Raw genomic sequence first — 16,118 nt, forward strand, 5'->3', positions numbered from 1 at the left:
TGCATGGCTACGTGCGATACCAGGGTAAAACATTAGCTCGGCTTTGGCCTGATCACAGGTCTTGTCCATGGCCTTTGCCTCAGTGACCCTCCCTTGAAGTTTGACTGTAGCAATACTAATTTTGTCATTTAGGTCACAAACATGTGCATCATGCATAGCAATATATGTAGCTTTTTTTTAACGAAGAAAATTTTCACATGTATTATATTCTGTGCACGAAGTTTGATTGTTATGTCAATCACATGTGATTGCGTGGTGTGTCAGTGCCTTTATACAAGTGGCTAAAGTCAGCTTTCAAATATGTACAGGAGTTAACTCTAATGTTTAACTTGGATGGGGGTTAAGGTGACTTTCATCAAGTGAGGCCAGGTTCGGGTCACACTCCCGTTATGTGCGCTCCTATGATCTTGTCTTTTCTGAGAATAAGATTGTTATATATTGTAGGTTGTGGGAAATATTTAATATAAATGGGGTGTGATCTTATTGCCACATGCTGACATCATAACAGGAATTAAGTGTTCCCTTCATGGCTATGCAGCCTTTTAAAATTCTTGTATTTTTCTCTCTTTCTCTCTCTGCCTATTTTGGCTCTAAGGAACCTGCTCTATGTTTACCCACAAAGTCTGAACTTCAGCAGCCGTCAGGGCTCAGTGAGGAACATTGCTGTGAAAGTACAGTTCATGGCAGGAGAGGACCCCAGTCAAGCCTTAGCGGTGAGTTACACTCGGGGATAATGAAGCAACATGACCGTGATGTTCTCTGGCAAATGAAATCCCAGCCACAAAGAAAAGCTTAGAAATACTATATGATGTCTTTTTCAGTAGCGGGAACTTCAAAGGAACATATTTGTGAGCAGCAAAGGAAGAAGAATTTAGTTATGCATGACCTGCAGCATATCTTTCATGTTATCACTCTGATTTTCTTTTCTTTTGGTTTATTTAGTATAACATGGACGATGCACACTATATAGTGTTTACTATAAGTGGCACTCCACCCAGGATATTTCTTTTGCATATCCCATAACAGCAATCCCATGTAGAGCTGCAGGGTAGAAAAGGATTGCTTGTTATGTAACATGGCTGCTGCTGACACAGTTACAGTAACATAGAAACTACTCAAAATACTCAACCAGTGTAACTAGTTGAAATTCACTCTTTCTTTCATTTATGAGTGAAAAGTTTTCAAACCTTTGAAAAAAACATTTTCCAGAGTGAACTGTTCTCAGTTTGGGGTTTGAAACAGTTGTGGTGTTCATTGTGAATGTCTTATTGGTTATGGAAAACTGCATTTATGCACTGCTTTTTTTAAAAACAGGTCATCTTTGGAAAATCGAGCTGTGCAGAATTCATGAAAGAGGCATACTCTCCTGTCATTTACCATAACAAGTAAGGTTCCCTCACCTGTTAAGCCTCTGCTCAAGTCTGTCCAACTTTTCTTTCTTTCCTAAATGTCTTGTTTAACTCTTTCTCATAAGGTCTCCTGAGTTCTATGAGGAGATGAAGATGAAGATTCCCGCCAATCTGACAGACAACCACCACCTGTTGTTCACCTTTTACCACATCAGCTGCCAGCCCAAACAGAACACTCCTCTGGAGACTCCTGTGGGCTACACGGTGAGTGCACTCCTTCAGCTGGCTCTCCTTGAATACTTTCACCCACACACTCACTTGTTCAATAGTTCTATCTGTTGTCTTGCCATCTGTTAGAGATCGCGTGTCTTTCTTTCTGCTTGCAGTGGATCCCTCTGATGCAACATGGCAGACTACGCACCGGCTCTTTCAGTCTGCCTGTCTCTGTGGAAAAGCCCCCGGCTAGCTACTCGGTGCTCACCCCTGACGTGAGTGTGTTTGAAGAGATTGTGTGAACATTGGTTCTTCTTCCAGCACCTATTCCTTTGTGGTGTGCCTGAGTGTTAAATGAGTTGGGTGTCACTCTCTGGCAGGTTCAGCTCCCAGGCATGAAGTGGGTGGATAATCACAAAGGTGTGTTCAATGTCGAAGTGAAAGCGGCCTCCTCAGTCCACACTCAGGTACACAAATACGCTTCTTACACTTACTGCTCTTTCTTATTCCTCCCACGTGTAAAGACCCAATTTGCTATTATAGCTTGGCTGTGGGTCCTTAAAATTTTTTATAATTCTTATAGATCTGCTATCAAAAATACCTTAAAAAGCGTTGAATTATCTTAAATGTTCTTTAGTGTTATTACTACAAAACAAAAAAATAATACTCCCTGGTCTTTAAGGAGCTCACTTTCGGGCTGCTCAATTTGCAATACATCGGTGGAAGCTATAGAAATGTTAGTCTACAGAAATGGGAACATAGCAGTTAAAGTTAAAAGACATGCACCTGTCCTTGTCCTGGACTGGTGACAGTCAGTCTCACGTACCTAATTACAAGCTGGTCCTTTCCGTGCACGCACAAAAACGTACTCAGTAGCACAGGCAAATAGTCATGCGCTCACAACTACGCAGTAACATTTTGTTAGCGTAGAGGCTCCTGTCTGCAAGTGAAGACACAAAGTTCACTAAAGTAAACCACAGAGGGCCTACCATGAAAACATTCTTAATAACAAATCTAATGAGACATTTAAATCACCCTGACCCAGCTGAATATGGAGTTTTGAAAGAAGCTAATAAAGGCAGTTGCTAAATATAACACTATCCAGAATTTAGAAGCAGCCACAAGCCAGCAGCTTCACGAGCAGTGAACGGATCAAAGCAGATACGAGGAAAATTATGGAGACAAGTGAAAACACATGAGGGTCGATGTCCTGTTATCTGGTGAAGCTATAATTAGACTAGAAAGTGATGTAAGTAGATACATTTGTGTTGTTGTACCTGCTTTTGTTTGGTAAGGTGAAATACGTCAGGTAAAGGTGGATGTACAACAACTTATTTTCAGTTAATTATTTGTGCCTTGTTCCAGTAGCAGAACACTTTATTTTCACTTGTTTAAATTAGAGAGGGTCCTGTAAGTTACTAAAGTTTGGTGGAACTTCTAAAGTCCAATCATTTCTTTTATTATGAAAATAATATTTTGCATTGAAGAAAGGCTGGTTTTTATTTCTATAAGCTGTCAATAATAGCTCCAAGAAAATCAGAATAGGTAAAAATCGTTGTCAGTAGGTAGCATTAAGAAAAAAATCGAAATAAACCAAGAAAGTTGCACTGGGTGCATCTTTAGTTAAAGTCTGTGCCTGGAAGTATGTACGAAGCAAACTGAGTTTCACATTTGAGACTATGGGCTGTCTTTTAGATCAAAAACTAGATTTGTGTTAGTCTTTCACATCTATAAACGTATAAACATATTTCATCATGTAAAACATCAGTGTTTTCCTCAAACAGTATAATTTCACTTTTAATGTATTTCCATCCTGTTTGGCATTCACATTTATTTAAATTAATATACAAGCGTCATAGATGTAACTGGCATATGTCTATAGAAACTAGTTTAGTTTAATGTCTAAAACAATCATTTTGTTGGCTTTAGATAGTATCAAAGTAAATCGGCGTAAAACTGGAAAACAAAAGAAGTGTGGTGCACATTAATGTTGCTCAGAGTGGAGAAACTTGAAATTTATTTTATTGTTTGATGTACGTCACAGTCTGCTTGGCTCCTGTTGGCTCACATATATGCAGGTCATCGGGAAATGCAGTTTCATGTCACTTTAGAAAAGGAAGGTCACACACACCCTGGATCACCCTGCTCTTCTAGAATTTCAGGTGTTCTGCCAAATCAAAGTTCACCAACATCAGCTGTTACTTATCATTCATTGTGCATGTGTGCTTCTAGGACCCTCACCTGGATAAGTTTTTCACGTTAGTGTATGTCCTGGAGGAGTACTCCTTTCCTTTCCGCCTGAAGGACGTCATCATAACTGAGGCAAACATGGAAGGGGAGCTGAAGGCCAGCATGGCTGCGCTGAGAGGGGCTGTGCTGGATACCTGTGTCAGGTTCTTGCATCAGCTGCTTAACAAACTCATTCAGCTCATTGTCTACCCTCCAGTCATTGCAGGCCAGATTGGTGAGGAGGCTGTCAACACTTCTTTCTTTTTTCTTTTTTTAACTTTCTTTTTATTGTTTTTCTTTAAACATTATACAGGGAGGGTAGAGGGTAACAACAAAACAAAACAACAAAGCAACAACAACAACAAAAAGATAAATACAACAAGTAGGATAACACCCCCCCCCCCCCCCCCCCCCCCAAAAAAAAAAACAAAAAAACAAAACAAAAAAAAAACATGTTGGATCTCCTTGTTTCTACAGTTTGATCATTTCTCATTATCAATGTGTTGGTCTTTATCCTGTTGGGTTTATATACTCAGTCCATTTCTCCCACTTTTTATGGTATTGATTCTGTAGGTCAATTGTTCCATGGTTTGTATTTCATCTATAATTTTGATCCATTCGTCCTGTGATGGTGGGTCTATCTTGTTCCATTTTCTTGTAATTGCCTTTTTACAGGCAGCAAGCATAATTTTCAATATGTATCTATCTTCTTTCATCACATCACAACACTACTTTCTATGCAAACTAGGCAAAAATGCAAATTCTCATTTTTTTGAGTGATTGTAATAACTCTCTTAGAGATATATTAATATGATTATTGATAATTATTTTTTTGTTGAAGATATGAAAAACAAAACTGTTTAATTTGCTTTACATTGAGGAATTTACTTCATTAACACACACAACAGAGGAACAGATATTCTAGATTCAGTTTAGCACCTGATAATAAATGCGTTAACTTGTGGTTACCTTTAGGGCAAGCATTACCTTTGTTGTTGTGGTTGTGGTTATTGTTGTTTTAAAGCACTCACTTTGAATTTACCTGCAGTGAACCTGGGTCGGGCTGCTTTCGAAGCCATGGCTCTGTTGGTCAATCAGATCCACAAAAACCTGGAAGGGAACCAAGATCAACATGGCCGCAACAATCTGCTGGCATCTTACATCCATTACTGCTTCCGCCTGCCCACTGCCGAGCCTACCCTGCCACCGAATGGTGAGTCACCAGGCTTAACTGTGAAACCTTTATTTTCATTTGAAAGAACAAAAATGGTTTTTGTTAGACCATAAAGTGCCAGGGTTTTTTTTTTTTTATTGTTTTATTTGCTAACTTCTATGTCCTTTCCTTCTCCCCGAGTAGCAGGCACCCAGTCCTATGAGATGCCAATGCAGTACGCTACCTTATCAAGGGCAACAGCGCGGCCAAGCAGTCTGCACCTGTCCCGTTCCAAAAGCATTAGCAACTCCAACCCAGACCTGGCTAGCACACCAGTTTCTCCTGATGAGGAGGTGCAAAGGATCATGGGGAGCAAGGTATGCTGCACTTCTCAAGTCATTTTAAAGGAGATTAAAGTTAGGTTGTTAAATATTTTGCACTTTGTTGGTCTTATGTTTTGCAGGAAATGTGTACCAGTCAAACTTATCATAGGCAGCTGTTGCTTTACTTTCACATTTATTATATTTGCTTAGTGTCTCATTTTTCCCCTAGTATTTCAATTACATTAAGTAAAATATATGAATGTTGTTACAGTCTGGCTACACAGAAAACATGGTCTGTGTTTTCTGTCTTTATGAAACCACTTGTTTATTTTCTAGTTTCTGTTTAGATAATATCACTCTGTTATTTTGTTGTAATCGTAGTTTCTGGACTCTTCACAGCTGATTCAATAAACTCAGGTTAACTGAGAACTCTGTGCAAACAGTCTGTCTCACTGCTTAGACAACAATGTAGTAATTCTCTGTGCCTCTATCCCTTTACTTAATGCAGTACCTCAGTCCTTTATTCTCCTCTCCCCAGCTTTCTTTTCTTTGTTGCTTTTGTCTCCTTTTATTTCGTTCCTGATTTTCTTCTCTAAATAATCTTTTATGTAGTAATTACCCTCTCTTAATTCACTGTGCTCTTGCCTCTTGCCACACTCTGTGTGTGTTTTTGTGTGTGTCTCTGGTGGCTTATGGCAGGGCATTGACCGCTCCCACTCCTGGGTAAACTCTGCTTATGCCCCTGGGGGCTCCAGATCTGTGCTACGCCGGAACCCCAACTCCAGCTGTGAGCTCAAGCAGGTGCCAAATCCCTTCACCTCATCCTCACCTTTACCTCCTCCACCTCCATCCTGCACTGCCTCTCATCAATTCTCGCGGGTCATTTCTTACCTCCATTGCATCTGTGTCTGTCTGGCTCTCTCTCTGCTCGCCTCAGCCCACCTGTCACCCCTTTTTATCTACTCCCTGTACATCCTCTCTGCTGCCTAACAGGCACAAGTTCTGCCTGGGGCTTGTTAGGAGTTCATAGAAAGTTCTCTGGCCACCCACCCATTTCCATTCACCCATTTTCACGTCATCTGTGTGTGTTCACCTCACCATCACTCCATGTCAGGCAAACGACCGCAGCTGCAATCGCATGTCTGCCTTTCTGGACAGCGTGGCTTTGTTTTCAGTTCCCCCAAGGCAGATTGCAAAGAAGGTAAAACTGGCATCTAACTAACTGTAAAAGTTACAAACTAACACATTTGTGATATCATATCATTCACCAACTTCCAATATCATTACCATTCATCAACAATCATGCGATTTGAACACAGATCTACATGGAAATAATGTGAAAATTGAAAATTTAGATCTTTTTGGAATGAAGAACTATCAGTTCGTACTCCTAAACCTTTATAACCTGCAGTTACTGTTTATGAAGTATTCCTAATAGCATTGAAACTGTTTATTTTAATCTTGATAGCTCAAATACAATTAACTAGACCAAACTGAACTAGCTTGTTGTTGGTTCATGTCTAGCTGCTCCACGAGGAGCTGGCTTTACAGTGGGTGGTCAGCACCAGCACAGTGAGGGAAGCGGCACTGCAACAAGCTTGGCTTTTCTTCCAACTGATGGTAAGCATTCCTTTTTGAAATTGCAATAATTGTACACCACTTTCTAAGTAGCAAAAATCTAAAGAGAATGCAGTAAAACAAAACTTAAGGTCTGCAAACCATTTTCTTATGTATCCCCTCCTACAGACAAAGAGCATGGCCCACCACTTATTCCTGACCTCAAAACTGGATGTTCCCAGGCGTCAGCGGTTCCCAGACCGCTTTGTGGATGACATCGCTGCACTTGTGTGTGCCATCAGTGCAGACATTGCCAGCCGATACCACAAGGTACCAAATCCTGAGAGCTACCCCATATTCTAGAAATTGAATTCATTTCTTTTTTTTTTGAAAATATTTTTATTGAAAAAAGAAAACAGTACTTGCAGTTACCGAAATACAATCAACCTTTCTTAATTTTCCTAAGTAAATTAACACACACATATATATATATATATATATATATATATATATATATATATATATATATATATATATATATATATATATATATATATATGAAAAAAACAACAACAAAAAACAAACCCCCCCCCCCCCCCCCCCCCCCCCCCCCCCCAGTCCCACACAGATCAACACAACCATCAAACATATTAGAGGAATATAACAGTAACAAAAGTAGATTTAAACAGGCAATACCTCTACACTAGCAAAATAAGAGATAAAGGGTTGCCACTTGTGAAAAAATTTGGCTGTGCAACCTCTCAACGTATATTTAATTTTTTCAAGTTTTAAAAAAAACATGACATCTTTAAGCCACCGGGAAATAGTAGGATACTTAGCAGACTTCCAATGCAACAATATTAGACGTCTCGCTAATAGGGATGTGAAGGCTATAATATCCCTTTGTGTGGAATCAAGTGTAAGTGAGCGAGCAGGAATCCCAAACACAGCAAACAGAGGACAAGGATGAAGAGTTACCCCAAGAACAGTTGACATAATAGCAAAATACCTTGTCCAGAAACCTTGTAGCTCAGGGCACAGAAAAAACATGTGGCTAAGGTGACAAGGAGAACCATGGCATTTATCACATTTATTTTCCACTTCTGGATACAATTCAGAAAGTCTAGACTTAGAGAAATGCACCCTGTGTATGACCTTAAATTGAATAAGTCCAAGACGAGCACAGGAGGTGGAAGATCGTATCCTCGTTATAGCCCGTTCCCAAGACTCCTCATGTATTCGAAATCCCAGTTCTTCTTCCCATGTACACTTAAGCTTAACATTAGAGTGGTTACTAAAAGACAGAATAGCATCATAGAGTTTCGAAATGGTTCCTCTGTGATGAGGAACAAATGATAACGTAGTTTCCCACTGCTGTTCTGGAGGTAAAGAGGGGAAATTTGGGAAACACTTGGCAACAAAATTTCGAATTTGAAAATAGCGAAACAAATGGGTAACAGGGAGATTGTAACGAGAAGACAAGTTGGGAAAACTACGTATCGAAAACACCATCCACATATAAATGTTTGAACTGTTTTATACCCTTGTCACACCACACTGAAAATGTCGAGTCCAAAAGTGAAGGGGGAAACAAATGGTTTTCGCTTAGAGGACCCGAGGAAGACGGCATTACAAAATCAAAGTGACGTCTAAACTGAAACCAGATTTTGAGTGTGTTAAGAACCACCTGATTATCAGTGTACAGAGAGGGTCTCACGGGTAAAGAGGAATAGAGCAAAGCCGGTAAAGAAGAGGCCTTACATGATGATAGCTCCAATTCACACCACGAGGAACCAGAAGATTTTAGCCAGTAGCAAAGTTTATGGATGTGAGCGGCCCAGTAATAGACTAAAAAATTAGGTAATGCAAGTCCTCCACTAAATCTGCATCGCTGCAGCAAAGTTTTAGAGACCCTAGGTGGCTTCCCTCCCCAAATGAAAGAACCAATAATCTTGTCCAGTGAAACAAAAAAATGTTTCGGCAAAAATAAGGGAATTGACTGAAATAAAAATAAAAATTTTGGTAAGATGTTCATTTTAACAACGTTAATCTTACCGATTAAAGAAAGGGGGAGATTACCCCATCTTTGAATATCAGATGTGACCCTAGATATAAGAGGAGACAAATTTGCTGATTTAAGGCCAGCTAGAGAGCGAGTCACGTTAATCCCTAAGTACTTAAACCCAGACGGACTGAGACGAAAGGGTAGATCGGACTGTTGAAGTTGACGTGCTGCCGTATTAACAGGAAAACACTCACTTTTCCCCAAATTCAATTTATAACCTGAAAACGAACTGAAGTTCTCCAGAATACTTAAAACAGCAGGGATGGAGCATGCGGGGTCAGTCATATATAATAACAAGTCATCCGCATACAATGATACTTTATGTGTAATTCCATTACGGATGATTCCCCTGAATACAGAAGAAGATCGCAATGTAATAGACAGAGGCTCGATGGCAATGGCAAAGAGTAAGGGAGACAAAGGGCAACCTTGACGACAACCACGACCCAGCGCAAAATAATCAGAGTAAACATCATTAGTATGAACACTGGCTTTAGGGGACGAATAAAGAAGCCGAATCCAGGAAATAAATTTATCACCAAAACCAAATTTCTCTAAAACTGCAAACAAGTACTCCCACTCCACCCTATCGAAAGCCTTTTCAGCATCTAAAGAAATCACAAGTTCAGGAAGTTCAGATAGACGCTTTGAGTAAATAACATTAAAGAGTGTACGGGTATTAAAAAACAATTGCCGTCCCTTTATAAAGCCATTCTGCTCTTCAGATATAATTCGAGGAAGCACATCCTCAAGGCGAGATGAAATTACTTTAGCCAATACCTTTGCATCGGCATTAAGCAGAGATAATGGCCTGTAGGAACCACAGGAGGTTGGGTCCTTGTCATTTTTGAGAAGGAGCGCTATGGTTGCTTGTGTGAAAGTAGGTGGTAATGAACCGGTTTCCAAGGATTCGTTAAACACAGACAAAAGCAATGGTGCCAATTTACCAATAAATGTTTTATAGAATTCAATTGGAAACCCATCCGGGCCCGGGGCTTTATTAGACTGCATAGCTGTAATAGCTTTTAATACTTCTTCAACAGATAATGGGGAGTCCAATTGCCCCGCATCATTAGCACCAATAACAGGGTTTGAAAGATTATGAAGAAATGCATTCATTTTAGCTTTATCCGTGGGAAATTCGGACCTGTACAACAAAGAGTAAAATGTTTTAAAGGTAGAATTAATTTCCAAGGGATCTGTAGTAATATTGTCATCAGAGTGTTTAATAATGGGGATCACACGCGAGGAGGCCTGACGTCGTAACTGATGTGCCAACAAGCGACTAGCCTTGTCACCATATTCGTAATATGAGCCACGACTGCGTAGTAATAAGTGCTCAGCCTCTTTGGTTGACATAAGATCAAATTCTGCTTGCAAATCAAGGCGCTGCTTCAGTAATTCTGGAGAAGGGTTCAGTGTATAACTTTGATCAAGGTTACTAATTGCAGCTATAAGTTCTTTAAGCCTGGCATTAATCTTTTTATTAGCACGGACAGAGTAAGAAATAACTTGACCTCTCAGGTAGCATTTAAGAGTCTCCCATAGCAGAGAATATGAGACAGAATCATCCTGATTGAAGGACAAGAACTCCTCAATAGAGCCTGAAATAAATTCACAAAATTCTTTATCCGCCAGAAGGAGAGAGTTAAATCTCCAAAGTGGAGGGCTACGTTTATGGGTAGAAAGATGAACATCCAATAGCAGAGGAGAATGATCAGATATTACAATACCAGAATAGTCGGAAGAATTAACACATGAATTAAGAGTTCTGTCGATGAAAAAATAATCAATCCTGGAATAAGACTGGTGGACCTGAGAGAAGAATGAAAATTTTTTGATTGAAGGGTTGCGAAATCTCCATGGATCAACAAGATCATTCTGTTTCATAAAATCTGAGAATGTTTTAGACATAGATGATTGAGTCAAATTACGAGGACTAGATCGATCCAAAATTGGATCAAAAACACAATTCAGATCACCACCAAGGATAAGCAAATGTGTATTCAGAAAGGGGATGTTACTCAGCAATCTATTAGCGAATTCAGCATCATCAAAATTCGGGGCATATACATTTACCAACAAAACCTTTTTCTGCATTAGGGTACCAGCAACAATGATGTATCTACCGTTCCTATCAGCGACAACATTGGTCAAAGTGAATTGAACTTTCTTATTAATGAGAATGGCCACTCCTCTAGCCTTCGAATTAAAATTTGAGTGAAAGACCTGACCTACCCAAGGGCAATATAACCTATAATGATCCTTAATGCGAAGATGAGTCTCCTGTAAAAATGCTATGTCAGAATTTAGACGTTTCAAGTGAGTAAAAACCTTAGATCTCTTAACAGGGTTACCCATACCTCTGATATTCCAACTAATGAATCTAAGAGGCATACCTGACCCAGCAATGCTGGGGTCTATATTTCCATTAACCATTTACAAAAAGGATTTGAATTCATTTCTTGATAACAATTTAGGTCACTGGCCAACAAAAACTATAGTGGCTTTATTTTTCTCCCTTATCTTTTATACAAAGCTTGAGCATTGCTGTTTGATTCAAACCTAATATAATGTAAACCAAGACTCTTCCTCTTTCTCTCACATGAATTTTCCCCTTCCAGGATGTGGAGCTTGTGGAGAGGTTAAATAGCAGTCTGGCTTTCTTCCTGAGTGACCTGTTGTCTCTCATGGACCGGGGCTTTGTCTTCAACCTCATCCGCTCTTACTACAAACAGGTCCCCATTGCACTTTTTCCTATTTTCCTGTAATCTGATACGCTCAGAGACTCCCACACACATTATTGTATCTTCTATGTAACTGCATGTTAAACAGATTGCCAACAAGTTGCACACGGCCCAGAATCCCAGCTCTCTGAATGCTCTGAGGATGGACTTCACTCGTATTGTCTGCAGCCATGAGCACTATGTGATCCTCAACTTGCCGTGCTCAATCCTGAGCCCCCCAGCCTCCCCCTCTCCTTCCACTTCTTCCACTACATCACAGGTACTACAGCACATTATCCATCATAGACGAATTATAAAAATAAAAAAATTTCACATAAAGAGAATGGATAAATTGAAATGTTGCTAATTTCCCTCTGTAATAAGTGCATACTCATAGCATCAGTGTCCTCAAAGTTCCAGTCATGGCCCTTGGGGATGTTTTTTGCAGCCCTTGAGTCAGCCAAGGAAAGAATGCAATACACTGTATTGTGTCATTTTGGGAGGATTTTTCTTGAATTCCAACTCTTCTGTTCTGGGCATCATAGCTAGAGTTTCTTAACAGAAATACCGCTGGGGTCAAAATGTGCCTTCCTCTTGGTTTAAAAATACAAACATAAATTATGAAATTAGCAAATACACTACAAACACTAACTAAAGCTGTTTATTTTCCTTAATAAACAAATGATGTCTTAAATTTGCAGTCATCAAAAATTCGAGAATAACTCTTCTACTGTGTTCCTACACAAACCATTGCATAACATTAATGTCAGCCACACTTAAAGTCATTTCTCTATAATTCTGTGTCATCTTAACTATGTCTCCTTGTGTCCACAGAGCTCAGCATTTTCCAGTATGGTGCAAGACCAGGGCGTGGCCACCATGTTTGAGCTCTCCGTCCCTTTTCGCCAGCAGCACTTCCTGTCCGGCCTGCTGCTGTCTGAGCTCTCACTCATCCTCGACCCTGATGGTGAAGGGTGGGTTTTTAGTATCTGCTCACAAGCTGATCAAGACTTTACATCGATTCAGACTTTAACGTGAAATAAAATGAGAGATGACAAAGATTATGATGATTTTGTTTATCACCCACAGGGTTTTTTTCCTTCATAAAAAGGCCATTAGTGCCGTTCACTCCCTGCTGTGTAGCCACGATGCAGACCCTCGCTACAGGGACCCTCAAGTCAGAGCCCACATGGCTCAGCTCTACCTGCCTCTCATCCCAATCGTCATGGAGACGCTACATCAACTCTATGACTTCTCTGGTCAGCAGAACAATATGAGCAGCCCATAAATATGATTTTCCACCTGCTCGAGAAGATGTTGTTATATTTGCAGTATTATTGTACCTGAGAGCGCTTTTCTTATTGCCTTGCAGACTCCTCGCCTTCTCGGGTCCGCCATGCATCCACCCACGCTGACGATGCTGACCCAGACAGTGGCAGCACTATCAGTCAGTCTGTTGCCATGGCAATCGCTGGCTCCCCTCTGCAGCACGCCAAAGCCAACCCATTCGCACTGCCCACAGTGGTAAGTGATAGCAGCAAGGGTCATAGTGTTCCCCAGAGCCCTACAGACTGACAGGTCACAGAGTGGCCTCTGTGTGGGCGACTGCTGCTTCAGTTTGACAGACGGTCACACCACACAACACTCACCCATTTAAATATCATTTGCATTCTTTCCATGTTGTTCTTTAGCTAAAGAACAACTGCTCCTCTTCACCTGTAGGTGGCTCTGTGTCCTTTGCTATAACTTTCTCTAAACAGCCATTTTGTTCTATACTCAAGTGGATTACAAGATTGGCACCGATTTTCTGTGTGTGTGCGTGTCGTTACCAGGCGGGGCGCCAGTCCAGCTCTCTGTCCGCCGAGTGCAGTAGGACTCTGCTGGTGTGTTTCCTGTGGGTGCTGAAGAATGCAGATGCAGCTCTCCTGGAGCGCTGGGTGTCAGATTTGTCTGTACTGCAAATCAACCGCTTGCTAGATCTGCTGCATCTCTGTGTGTCCTGCTTTGAATACAAGGTATAATAAATGGGCACCATCAAGATTCACAGTTCATTCAGGGAGATGCTAAATTCCTCTAAATTGATTTTTTTTTTCAAAGAAATCTAGTTCAGAGCAAATATTGATTAAATTTCATTTTCCTTCTTTTTCTCCTGTTTGATGGGGCTTTTATGAAGGCAATGAGTTAATGTTCATGGTTTAATTAGCTGTTATTTAAAAATTTGATTTAATTTAACCATTACTGCAAAAATGATGTCTGTGGCAGCATGTAACAGATCTGTGCTGGTCAGTTACTGCTGGCTGAGAATGCCCTCACTTCTGTCTCTGAAAAGTATATTTGATATGATACATTATACATAATGCATTGTACACTGAGGCACTTGGACTTCAGACATCATATCCAGGGTTACTACTGTATTTTCCATTACTGTTTACATAGCACTGCAAAATCACACAGTAGTCTATTTAGCTGTGTTTACTCTATAAATTATCAATAGGACAGAAGGCTATTTTTATGTTTGTTTGTTTTTAAATTGTTTGCCTTTCTAAAGTCCATTTCTTAGCAGCTTTCTACCCGGTTTTTTTCCCTTTTATCCACTTTTAATATAGTCTTTTTTTCTCTGTCAGAGAAATTTCTGGGTAAACTTGCCCAATTTGTATGCTACCTTTTTATGATTTATTTGTCCTCTGATGTTTGGTGGGCGTTGTAGGGGAAGAAGACTTTGGAGCGGATCAATAGCCTGACATTTAAAAAGTCTCAGGATATGAAAGCACGACTTGAAGAAGCCATACTGGGCACAATCGGAGCCCGTCAGGAGATGGTTCGGCGTCACAGAGGTGGGAAGCACAACAGAAACATAGGTTTGCGTCGTGCATGTCTGAAGCAATTTATATTTGTGGTGCTTAAGGAAATTTACTCTTACAGAAAGGAGCCCTTATGGCAGCCAGGAGAACGTTAGGTGGAAAAAGAACGTAACTCATTGGAGAACAAATGCAGACAGAGTCGACAAGTATGTGCTTTACAGACATATAGATTTGGTTCTTCTGCTCACCTTGTGAAAATTACAAATATTCTTGGATTATAATTTATGTCAAATGTGTGTTTCTGTGTAACATGATTGTAAAATGACACCTTTCAGGACTAAGGCTGAGGTGGAACAGGAGTCTGTGGTGGATGGAAACCTAGCTACTGAGGCCTCTCTCATAGTACTGGACACACTGGAAATTATAGTCAAGGTAAAACAATGAGAATTAAATAAATCTGTTTAGACACCACCTTTCCAGTGGTTGACATACAGTGCTGTCCTCCTATATAAACATCCTTTGCTTGTTGTGTGCCTGTCTTCTTTCAGACTGTGGTTGCATCAGAGTTGAAAGAAAGTGTTTTAGGTGGAGTGCTGAGAGTACTTCTTCACAGCATGGCAGGAAACCAGAGCGCCCTCTTTCTGCAGCATTGCTTCAATACACAGAGAGCTCTGGTTTTCAAAGTAAGTGCAGTTTGTTTTTAGCAATTACACAAGTTTTCAGGGTTTTTTTTTATTGTCCTTTCCAGCAAAAAAAAAAAAAAAAAATCACAAATTAATGAATTAACACAAATAATTAATGTTTTGGTATTAATAGTTTTACTCCTATTTGGCATTATTCTGCTTACTCATTTTTATTGATGACATCTGTGTTACATTTTTGTATTGAAAAGTAAAGCAAGTGGGCCATATTTAATTTCTGGTGGCAGCGGGGTGAACTGTACGAAGTGACGCTGTGTGTTTTTGTGTATAGTTCCCAGAGATGCTGTTTGAGGAGGACACGGAGCTTTGTGCAGACCTGTGCCTGCGTCTCCTGCGTCACTGCAGCAGCAGTGTCGGCTCTGTCAGAAGTCACGCCTCGGCATCCCTTTACCTGCTCATGAGACAGAACTTCGAGATTGGAAATGTATGTTAAGATGTTTCATTATCTGTGAAATACTTTGATGTTCTTTCATTACTGTGGACATGTCAGCAAAATCCATCTATACCGTAATTCAAGACTGTAATGGGCGACTGTGGTTCAGGTTTGGGAAGCTCAGCTTGTAACCAGAAGGTTGCCGGTTCGATCCCAGCTCTGTCTGTCTTGGTTGTTGTGTCCTTGGGCAAGACACTTCACCTACCACCTACTGGTGATGGCGCGATAAGGCAGCCTCGCTTCTGTCAGTCTGTCCCAGGGCAACTGGGGCTACAAGTGTAGCTTGCTTCCACCAGTGTGTGAATGTGAGAGTGAATGAATAGTGGAATTGTAAAGCGCTATATAAATGCAATCCATTATTATTACTGATGTTGTAAGTCACACTGAGCTACGTTTTTGTTTGTAGAACTTTGCACGAGTAAAGATGCAGGTCACCATGTCTCTGTCCTCACTGGTGGGAACATCGCAGAACTTTAATGAAGAGCATCTTCGTCGGTCTCTCAAGACAATCTTGACATATGCCGAAGAGGACTTAGAGCTGCGGGACACACCTTTCCCAGAGCAGGTG

The 16,118-nt window shown here is 40.5% G+C and overlaps 1 protein-coding gene across 3 annotated transcripts in view; it reads left to right on the plus strand.

Annotated features, from left to right (window-relative positions):
- dock6 (dedicator of cytokinesis 6) overlaps positions 1 to 16,118 on the plus strand; it is a 35,443-nt gene that overhangs the window by 13,005 nt on the left and 6,320 nt on the right. The window contains exons 15-38 of one of the 3 annotated variants that reach the window (XM_086289578.1): positions 596 to 713; positions 1,315 to 1,385; positions 1,475 to 1,613; positions 1,736 to 1,837; positions 1,943 to 2,029; positions 3,795 to 4,026; positions 4,840 to 5,004; positions 5,149 to 5,321; positions 5,967 to 6,068; positions 6,382 to 6,468; positions 6,792 to 6,887; positions 7,014 to 7,154; positions 11,514 to 11,627; positions 11,725 to 11,895; positions 12,450 to 12,589; positions 12,705 to 12,874; positions 12,988 to 13,139; positions 13,448 to 13,630; positions 14,323 to 14,449; positions 14,538 to 14,622; positions 14,752 to 14,848; positions 14,965 to 15,099; positions 15,389 to 15,541; positions 15,957 to 16,115. In XM_086289578.1, the coding sequence (XP_086145704.1) occupies positions 596 to 713; positions 1,315 to 1,385; positions 1,475 to 1,613; positions 1,736 to 1,837; positions 1,943 to 2,029; positions 3,795 to 4,026; positions 4,840 to 5,004; positions 5,149 to 5,321; positions 5,967 to 6,068; positions 6,382 to 6,468; positions 6,792 to 6,887; positions 7,014 to 7,154; positions 11,514 to 11,627; positions 11,725 to 11,895; positions 12,450 to 12,589; positions 12,705 to 12,874; positions 12,988 to 13,139; positions 13,448 to 13,630; positions 14,323 to 14,449; positions 14,538 to 14,622; positions 14,752 to 14,848; positions 14,965 to 15,099; positions 15,389 to 15,541; positions 15,957 to 16,115 (3,199 nt within the window). The remainder of the gene's footprint in view (positions 1 to 595; positions 714 to 1,314; positions 1,386 to 1,474; positions 1,614 to 1,735; positions 1,838 to 1,942; positions 2,030 to 3,794; positions 4,027 to 4,839; positions 5,005 to 5,148; positions 5,322 to 5,966; positions 6,069 to 6,381; positions 6,469 to 6,791; positions 6,888 to 7,013; positions 7,155 to 11,513; positions 11,628 to 11,724; positions 11,896 to 12,449; positions 12,590 to 12,704; positions 12,875 to 12,987; positions 13,140 to 13,447; positions 13,631 to 14,322; positions 14,450 to 14,537; positions 14,623 to 14,751; positions 14,849 to 14,964; positions 15,100 to 15,388; positions 15,542 to 15,956; positions 16,116 to 16,118) is intronic. The other 2 variants (XM_086289579.1, XM_086289580.1) reach the window with 2 other exon arrangements.

Source organism: Aulonocara sp. 'chitande type north' Nkhata Bay, linkage group LG4, assembly GCF_057382095.1.
Source record: "Aulonocara sp. 'chitande type north' Nkhata Bay isolate Kocher_YH1m ecotype deep benthic linkage group LG4, A_spYH_male_GT1.1, whole genome shotgun sequence".
Classification (NCBI taxonomy): domain Eukaryota; kingdom Metazoa; phylum Chordata; class Actinopteri; order Cichliformes; family Cichlidae; genus Aulonocara; species Aulonocara sp. 'chitande type north' Nkhata Bay.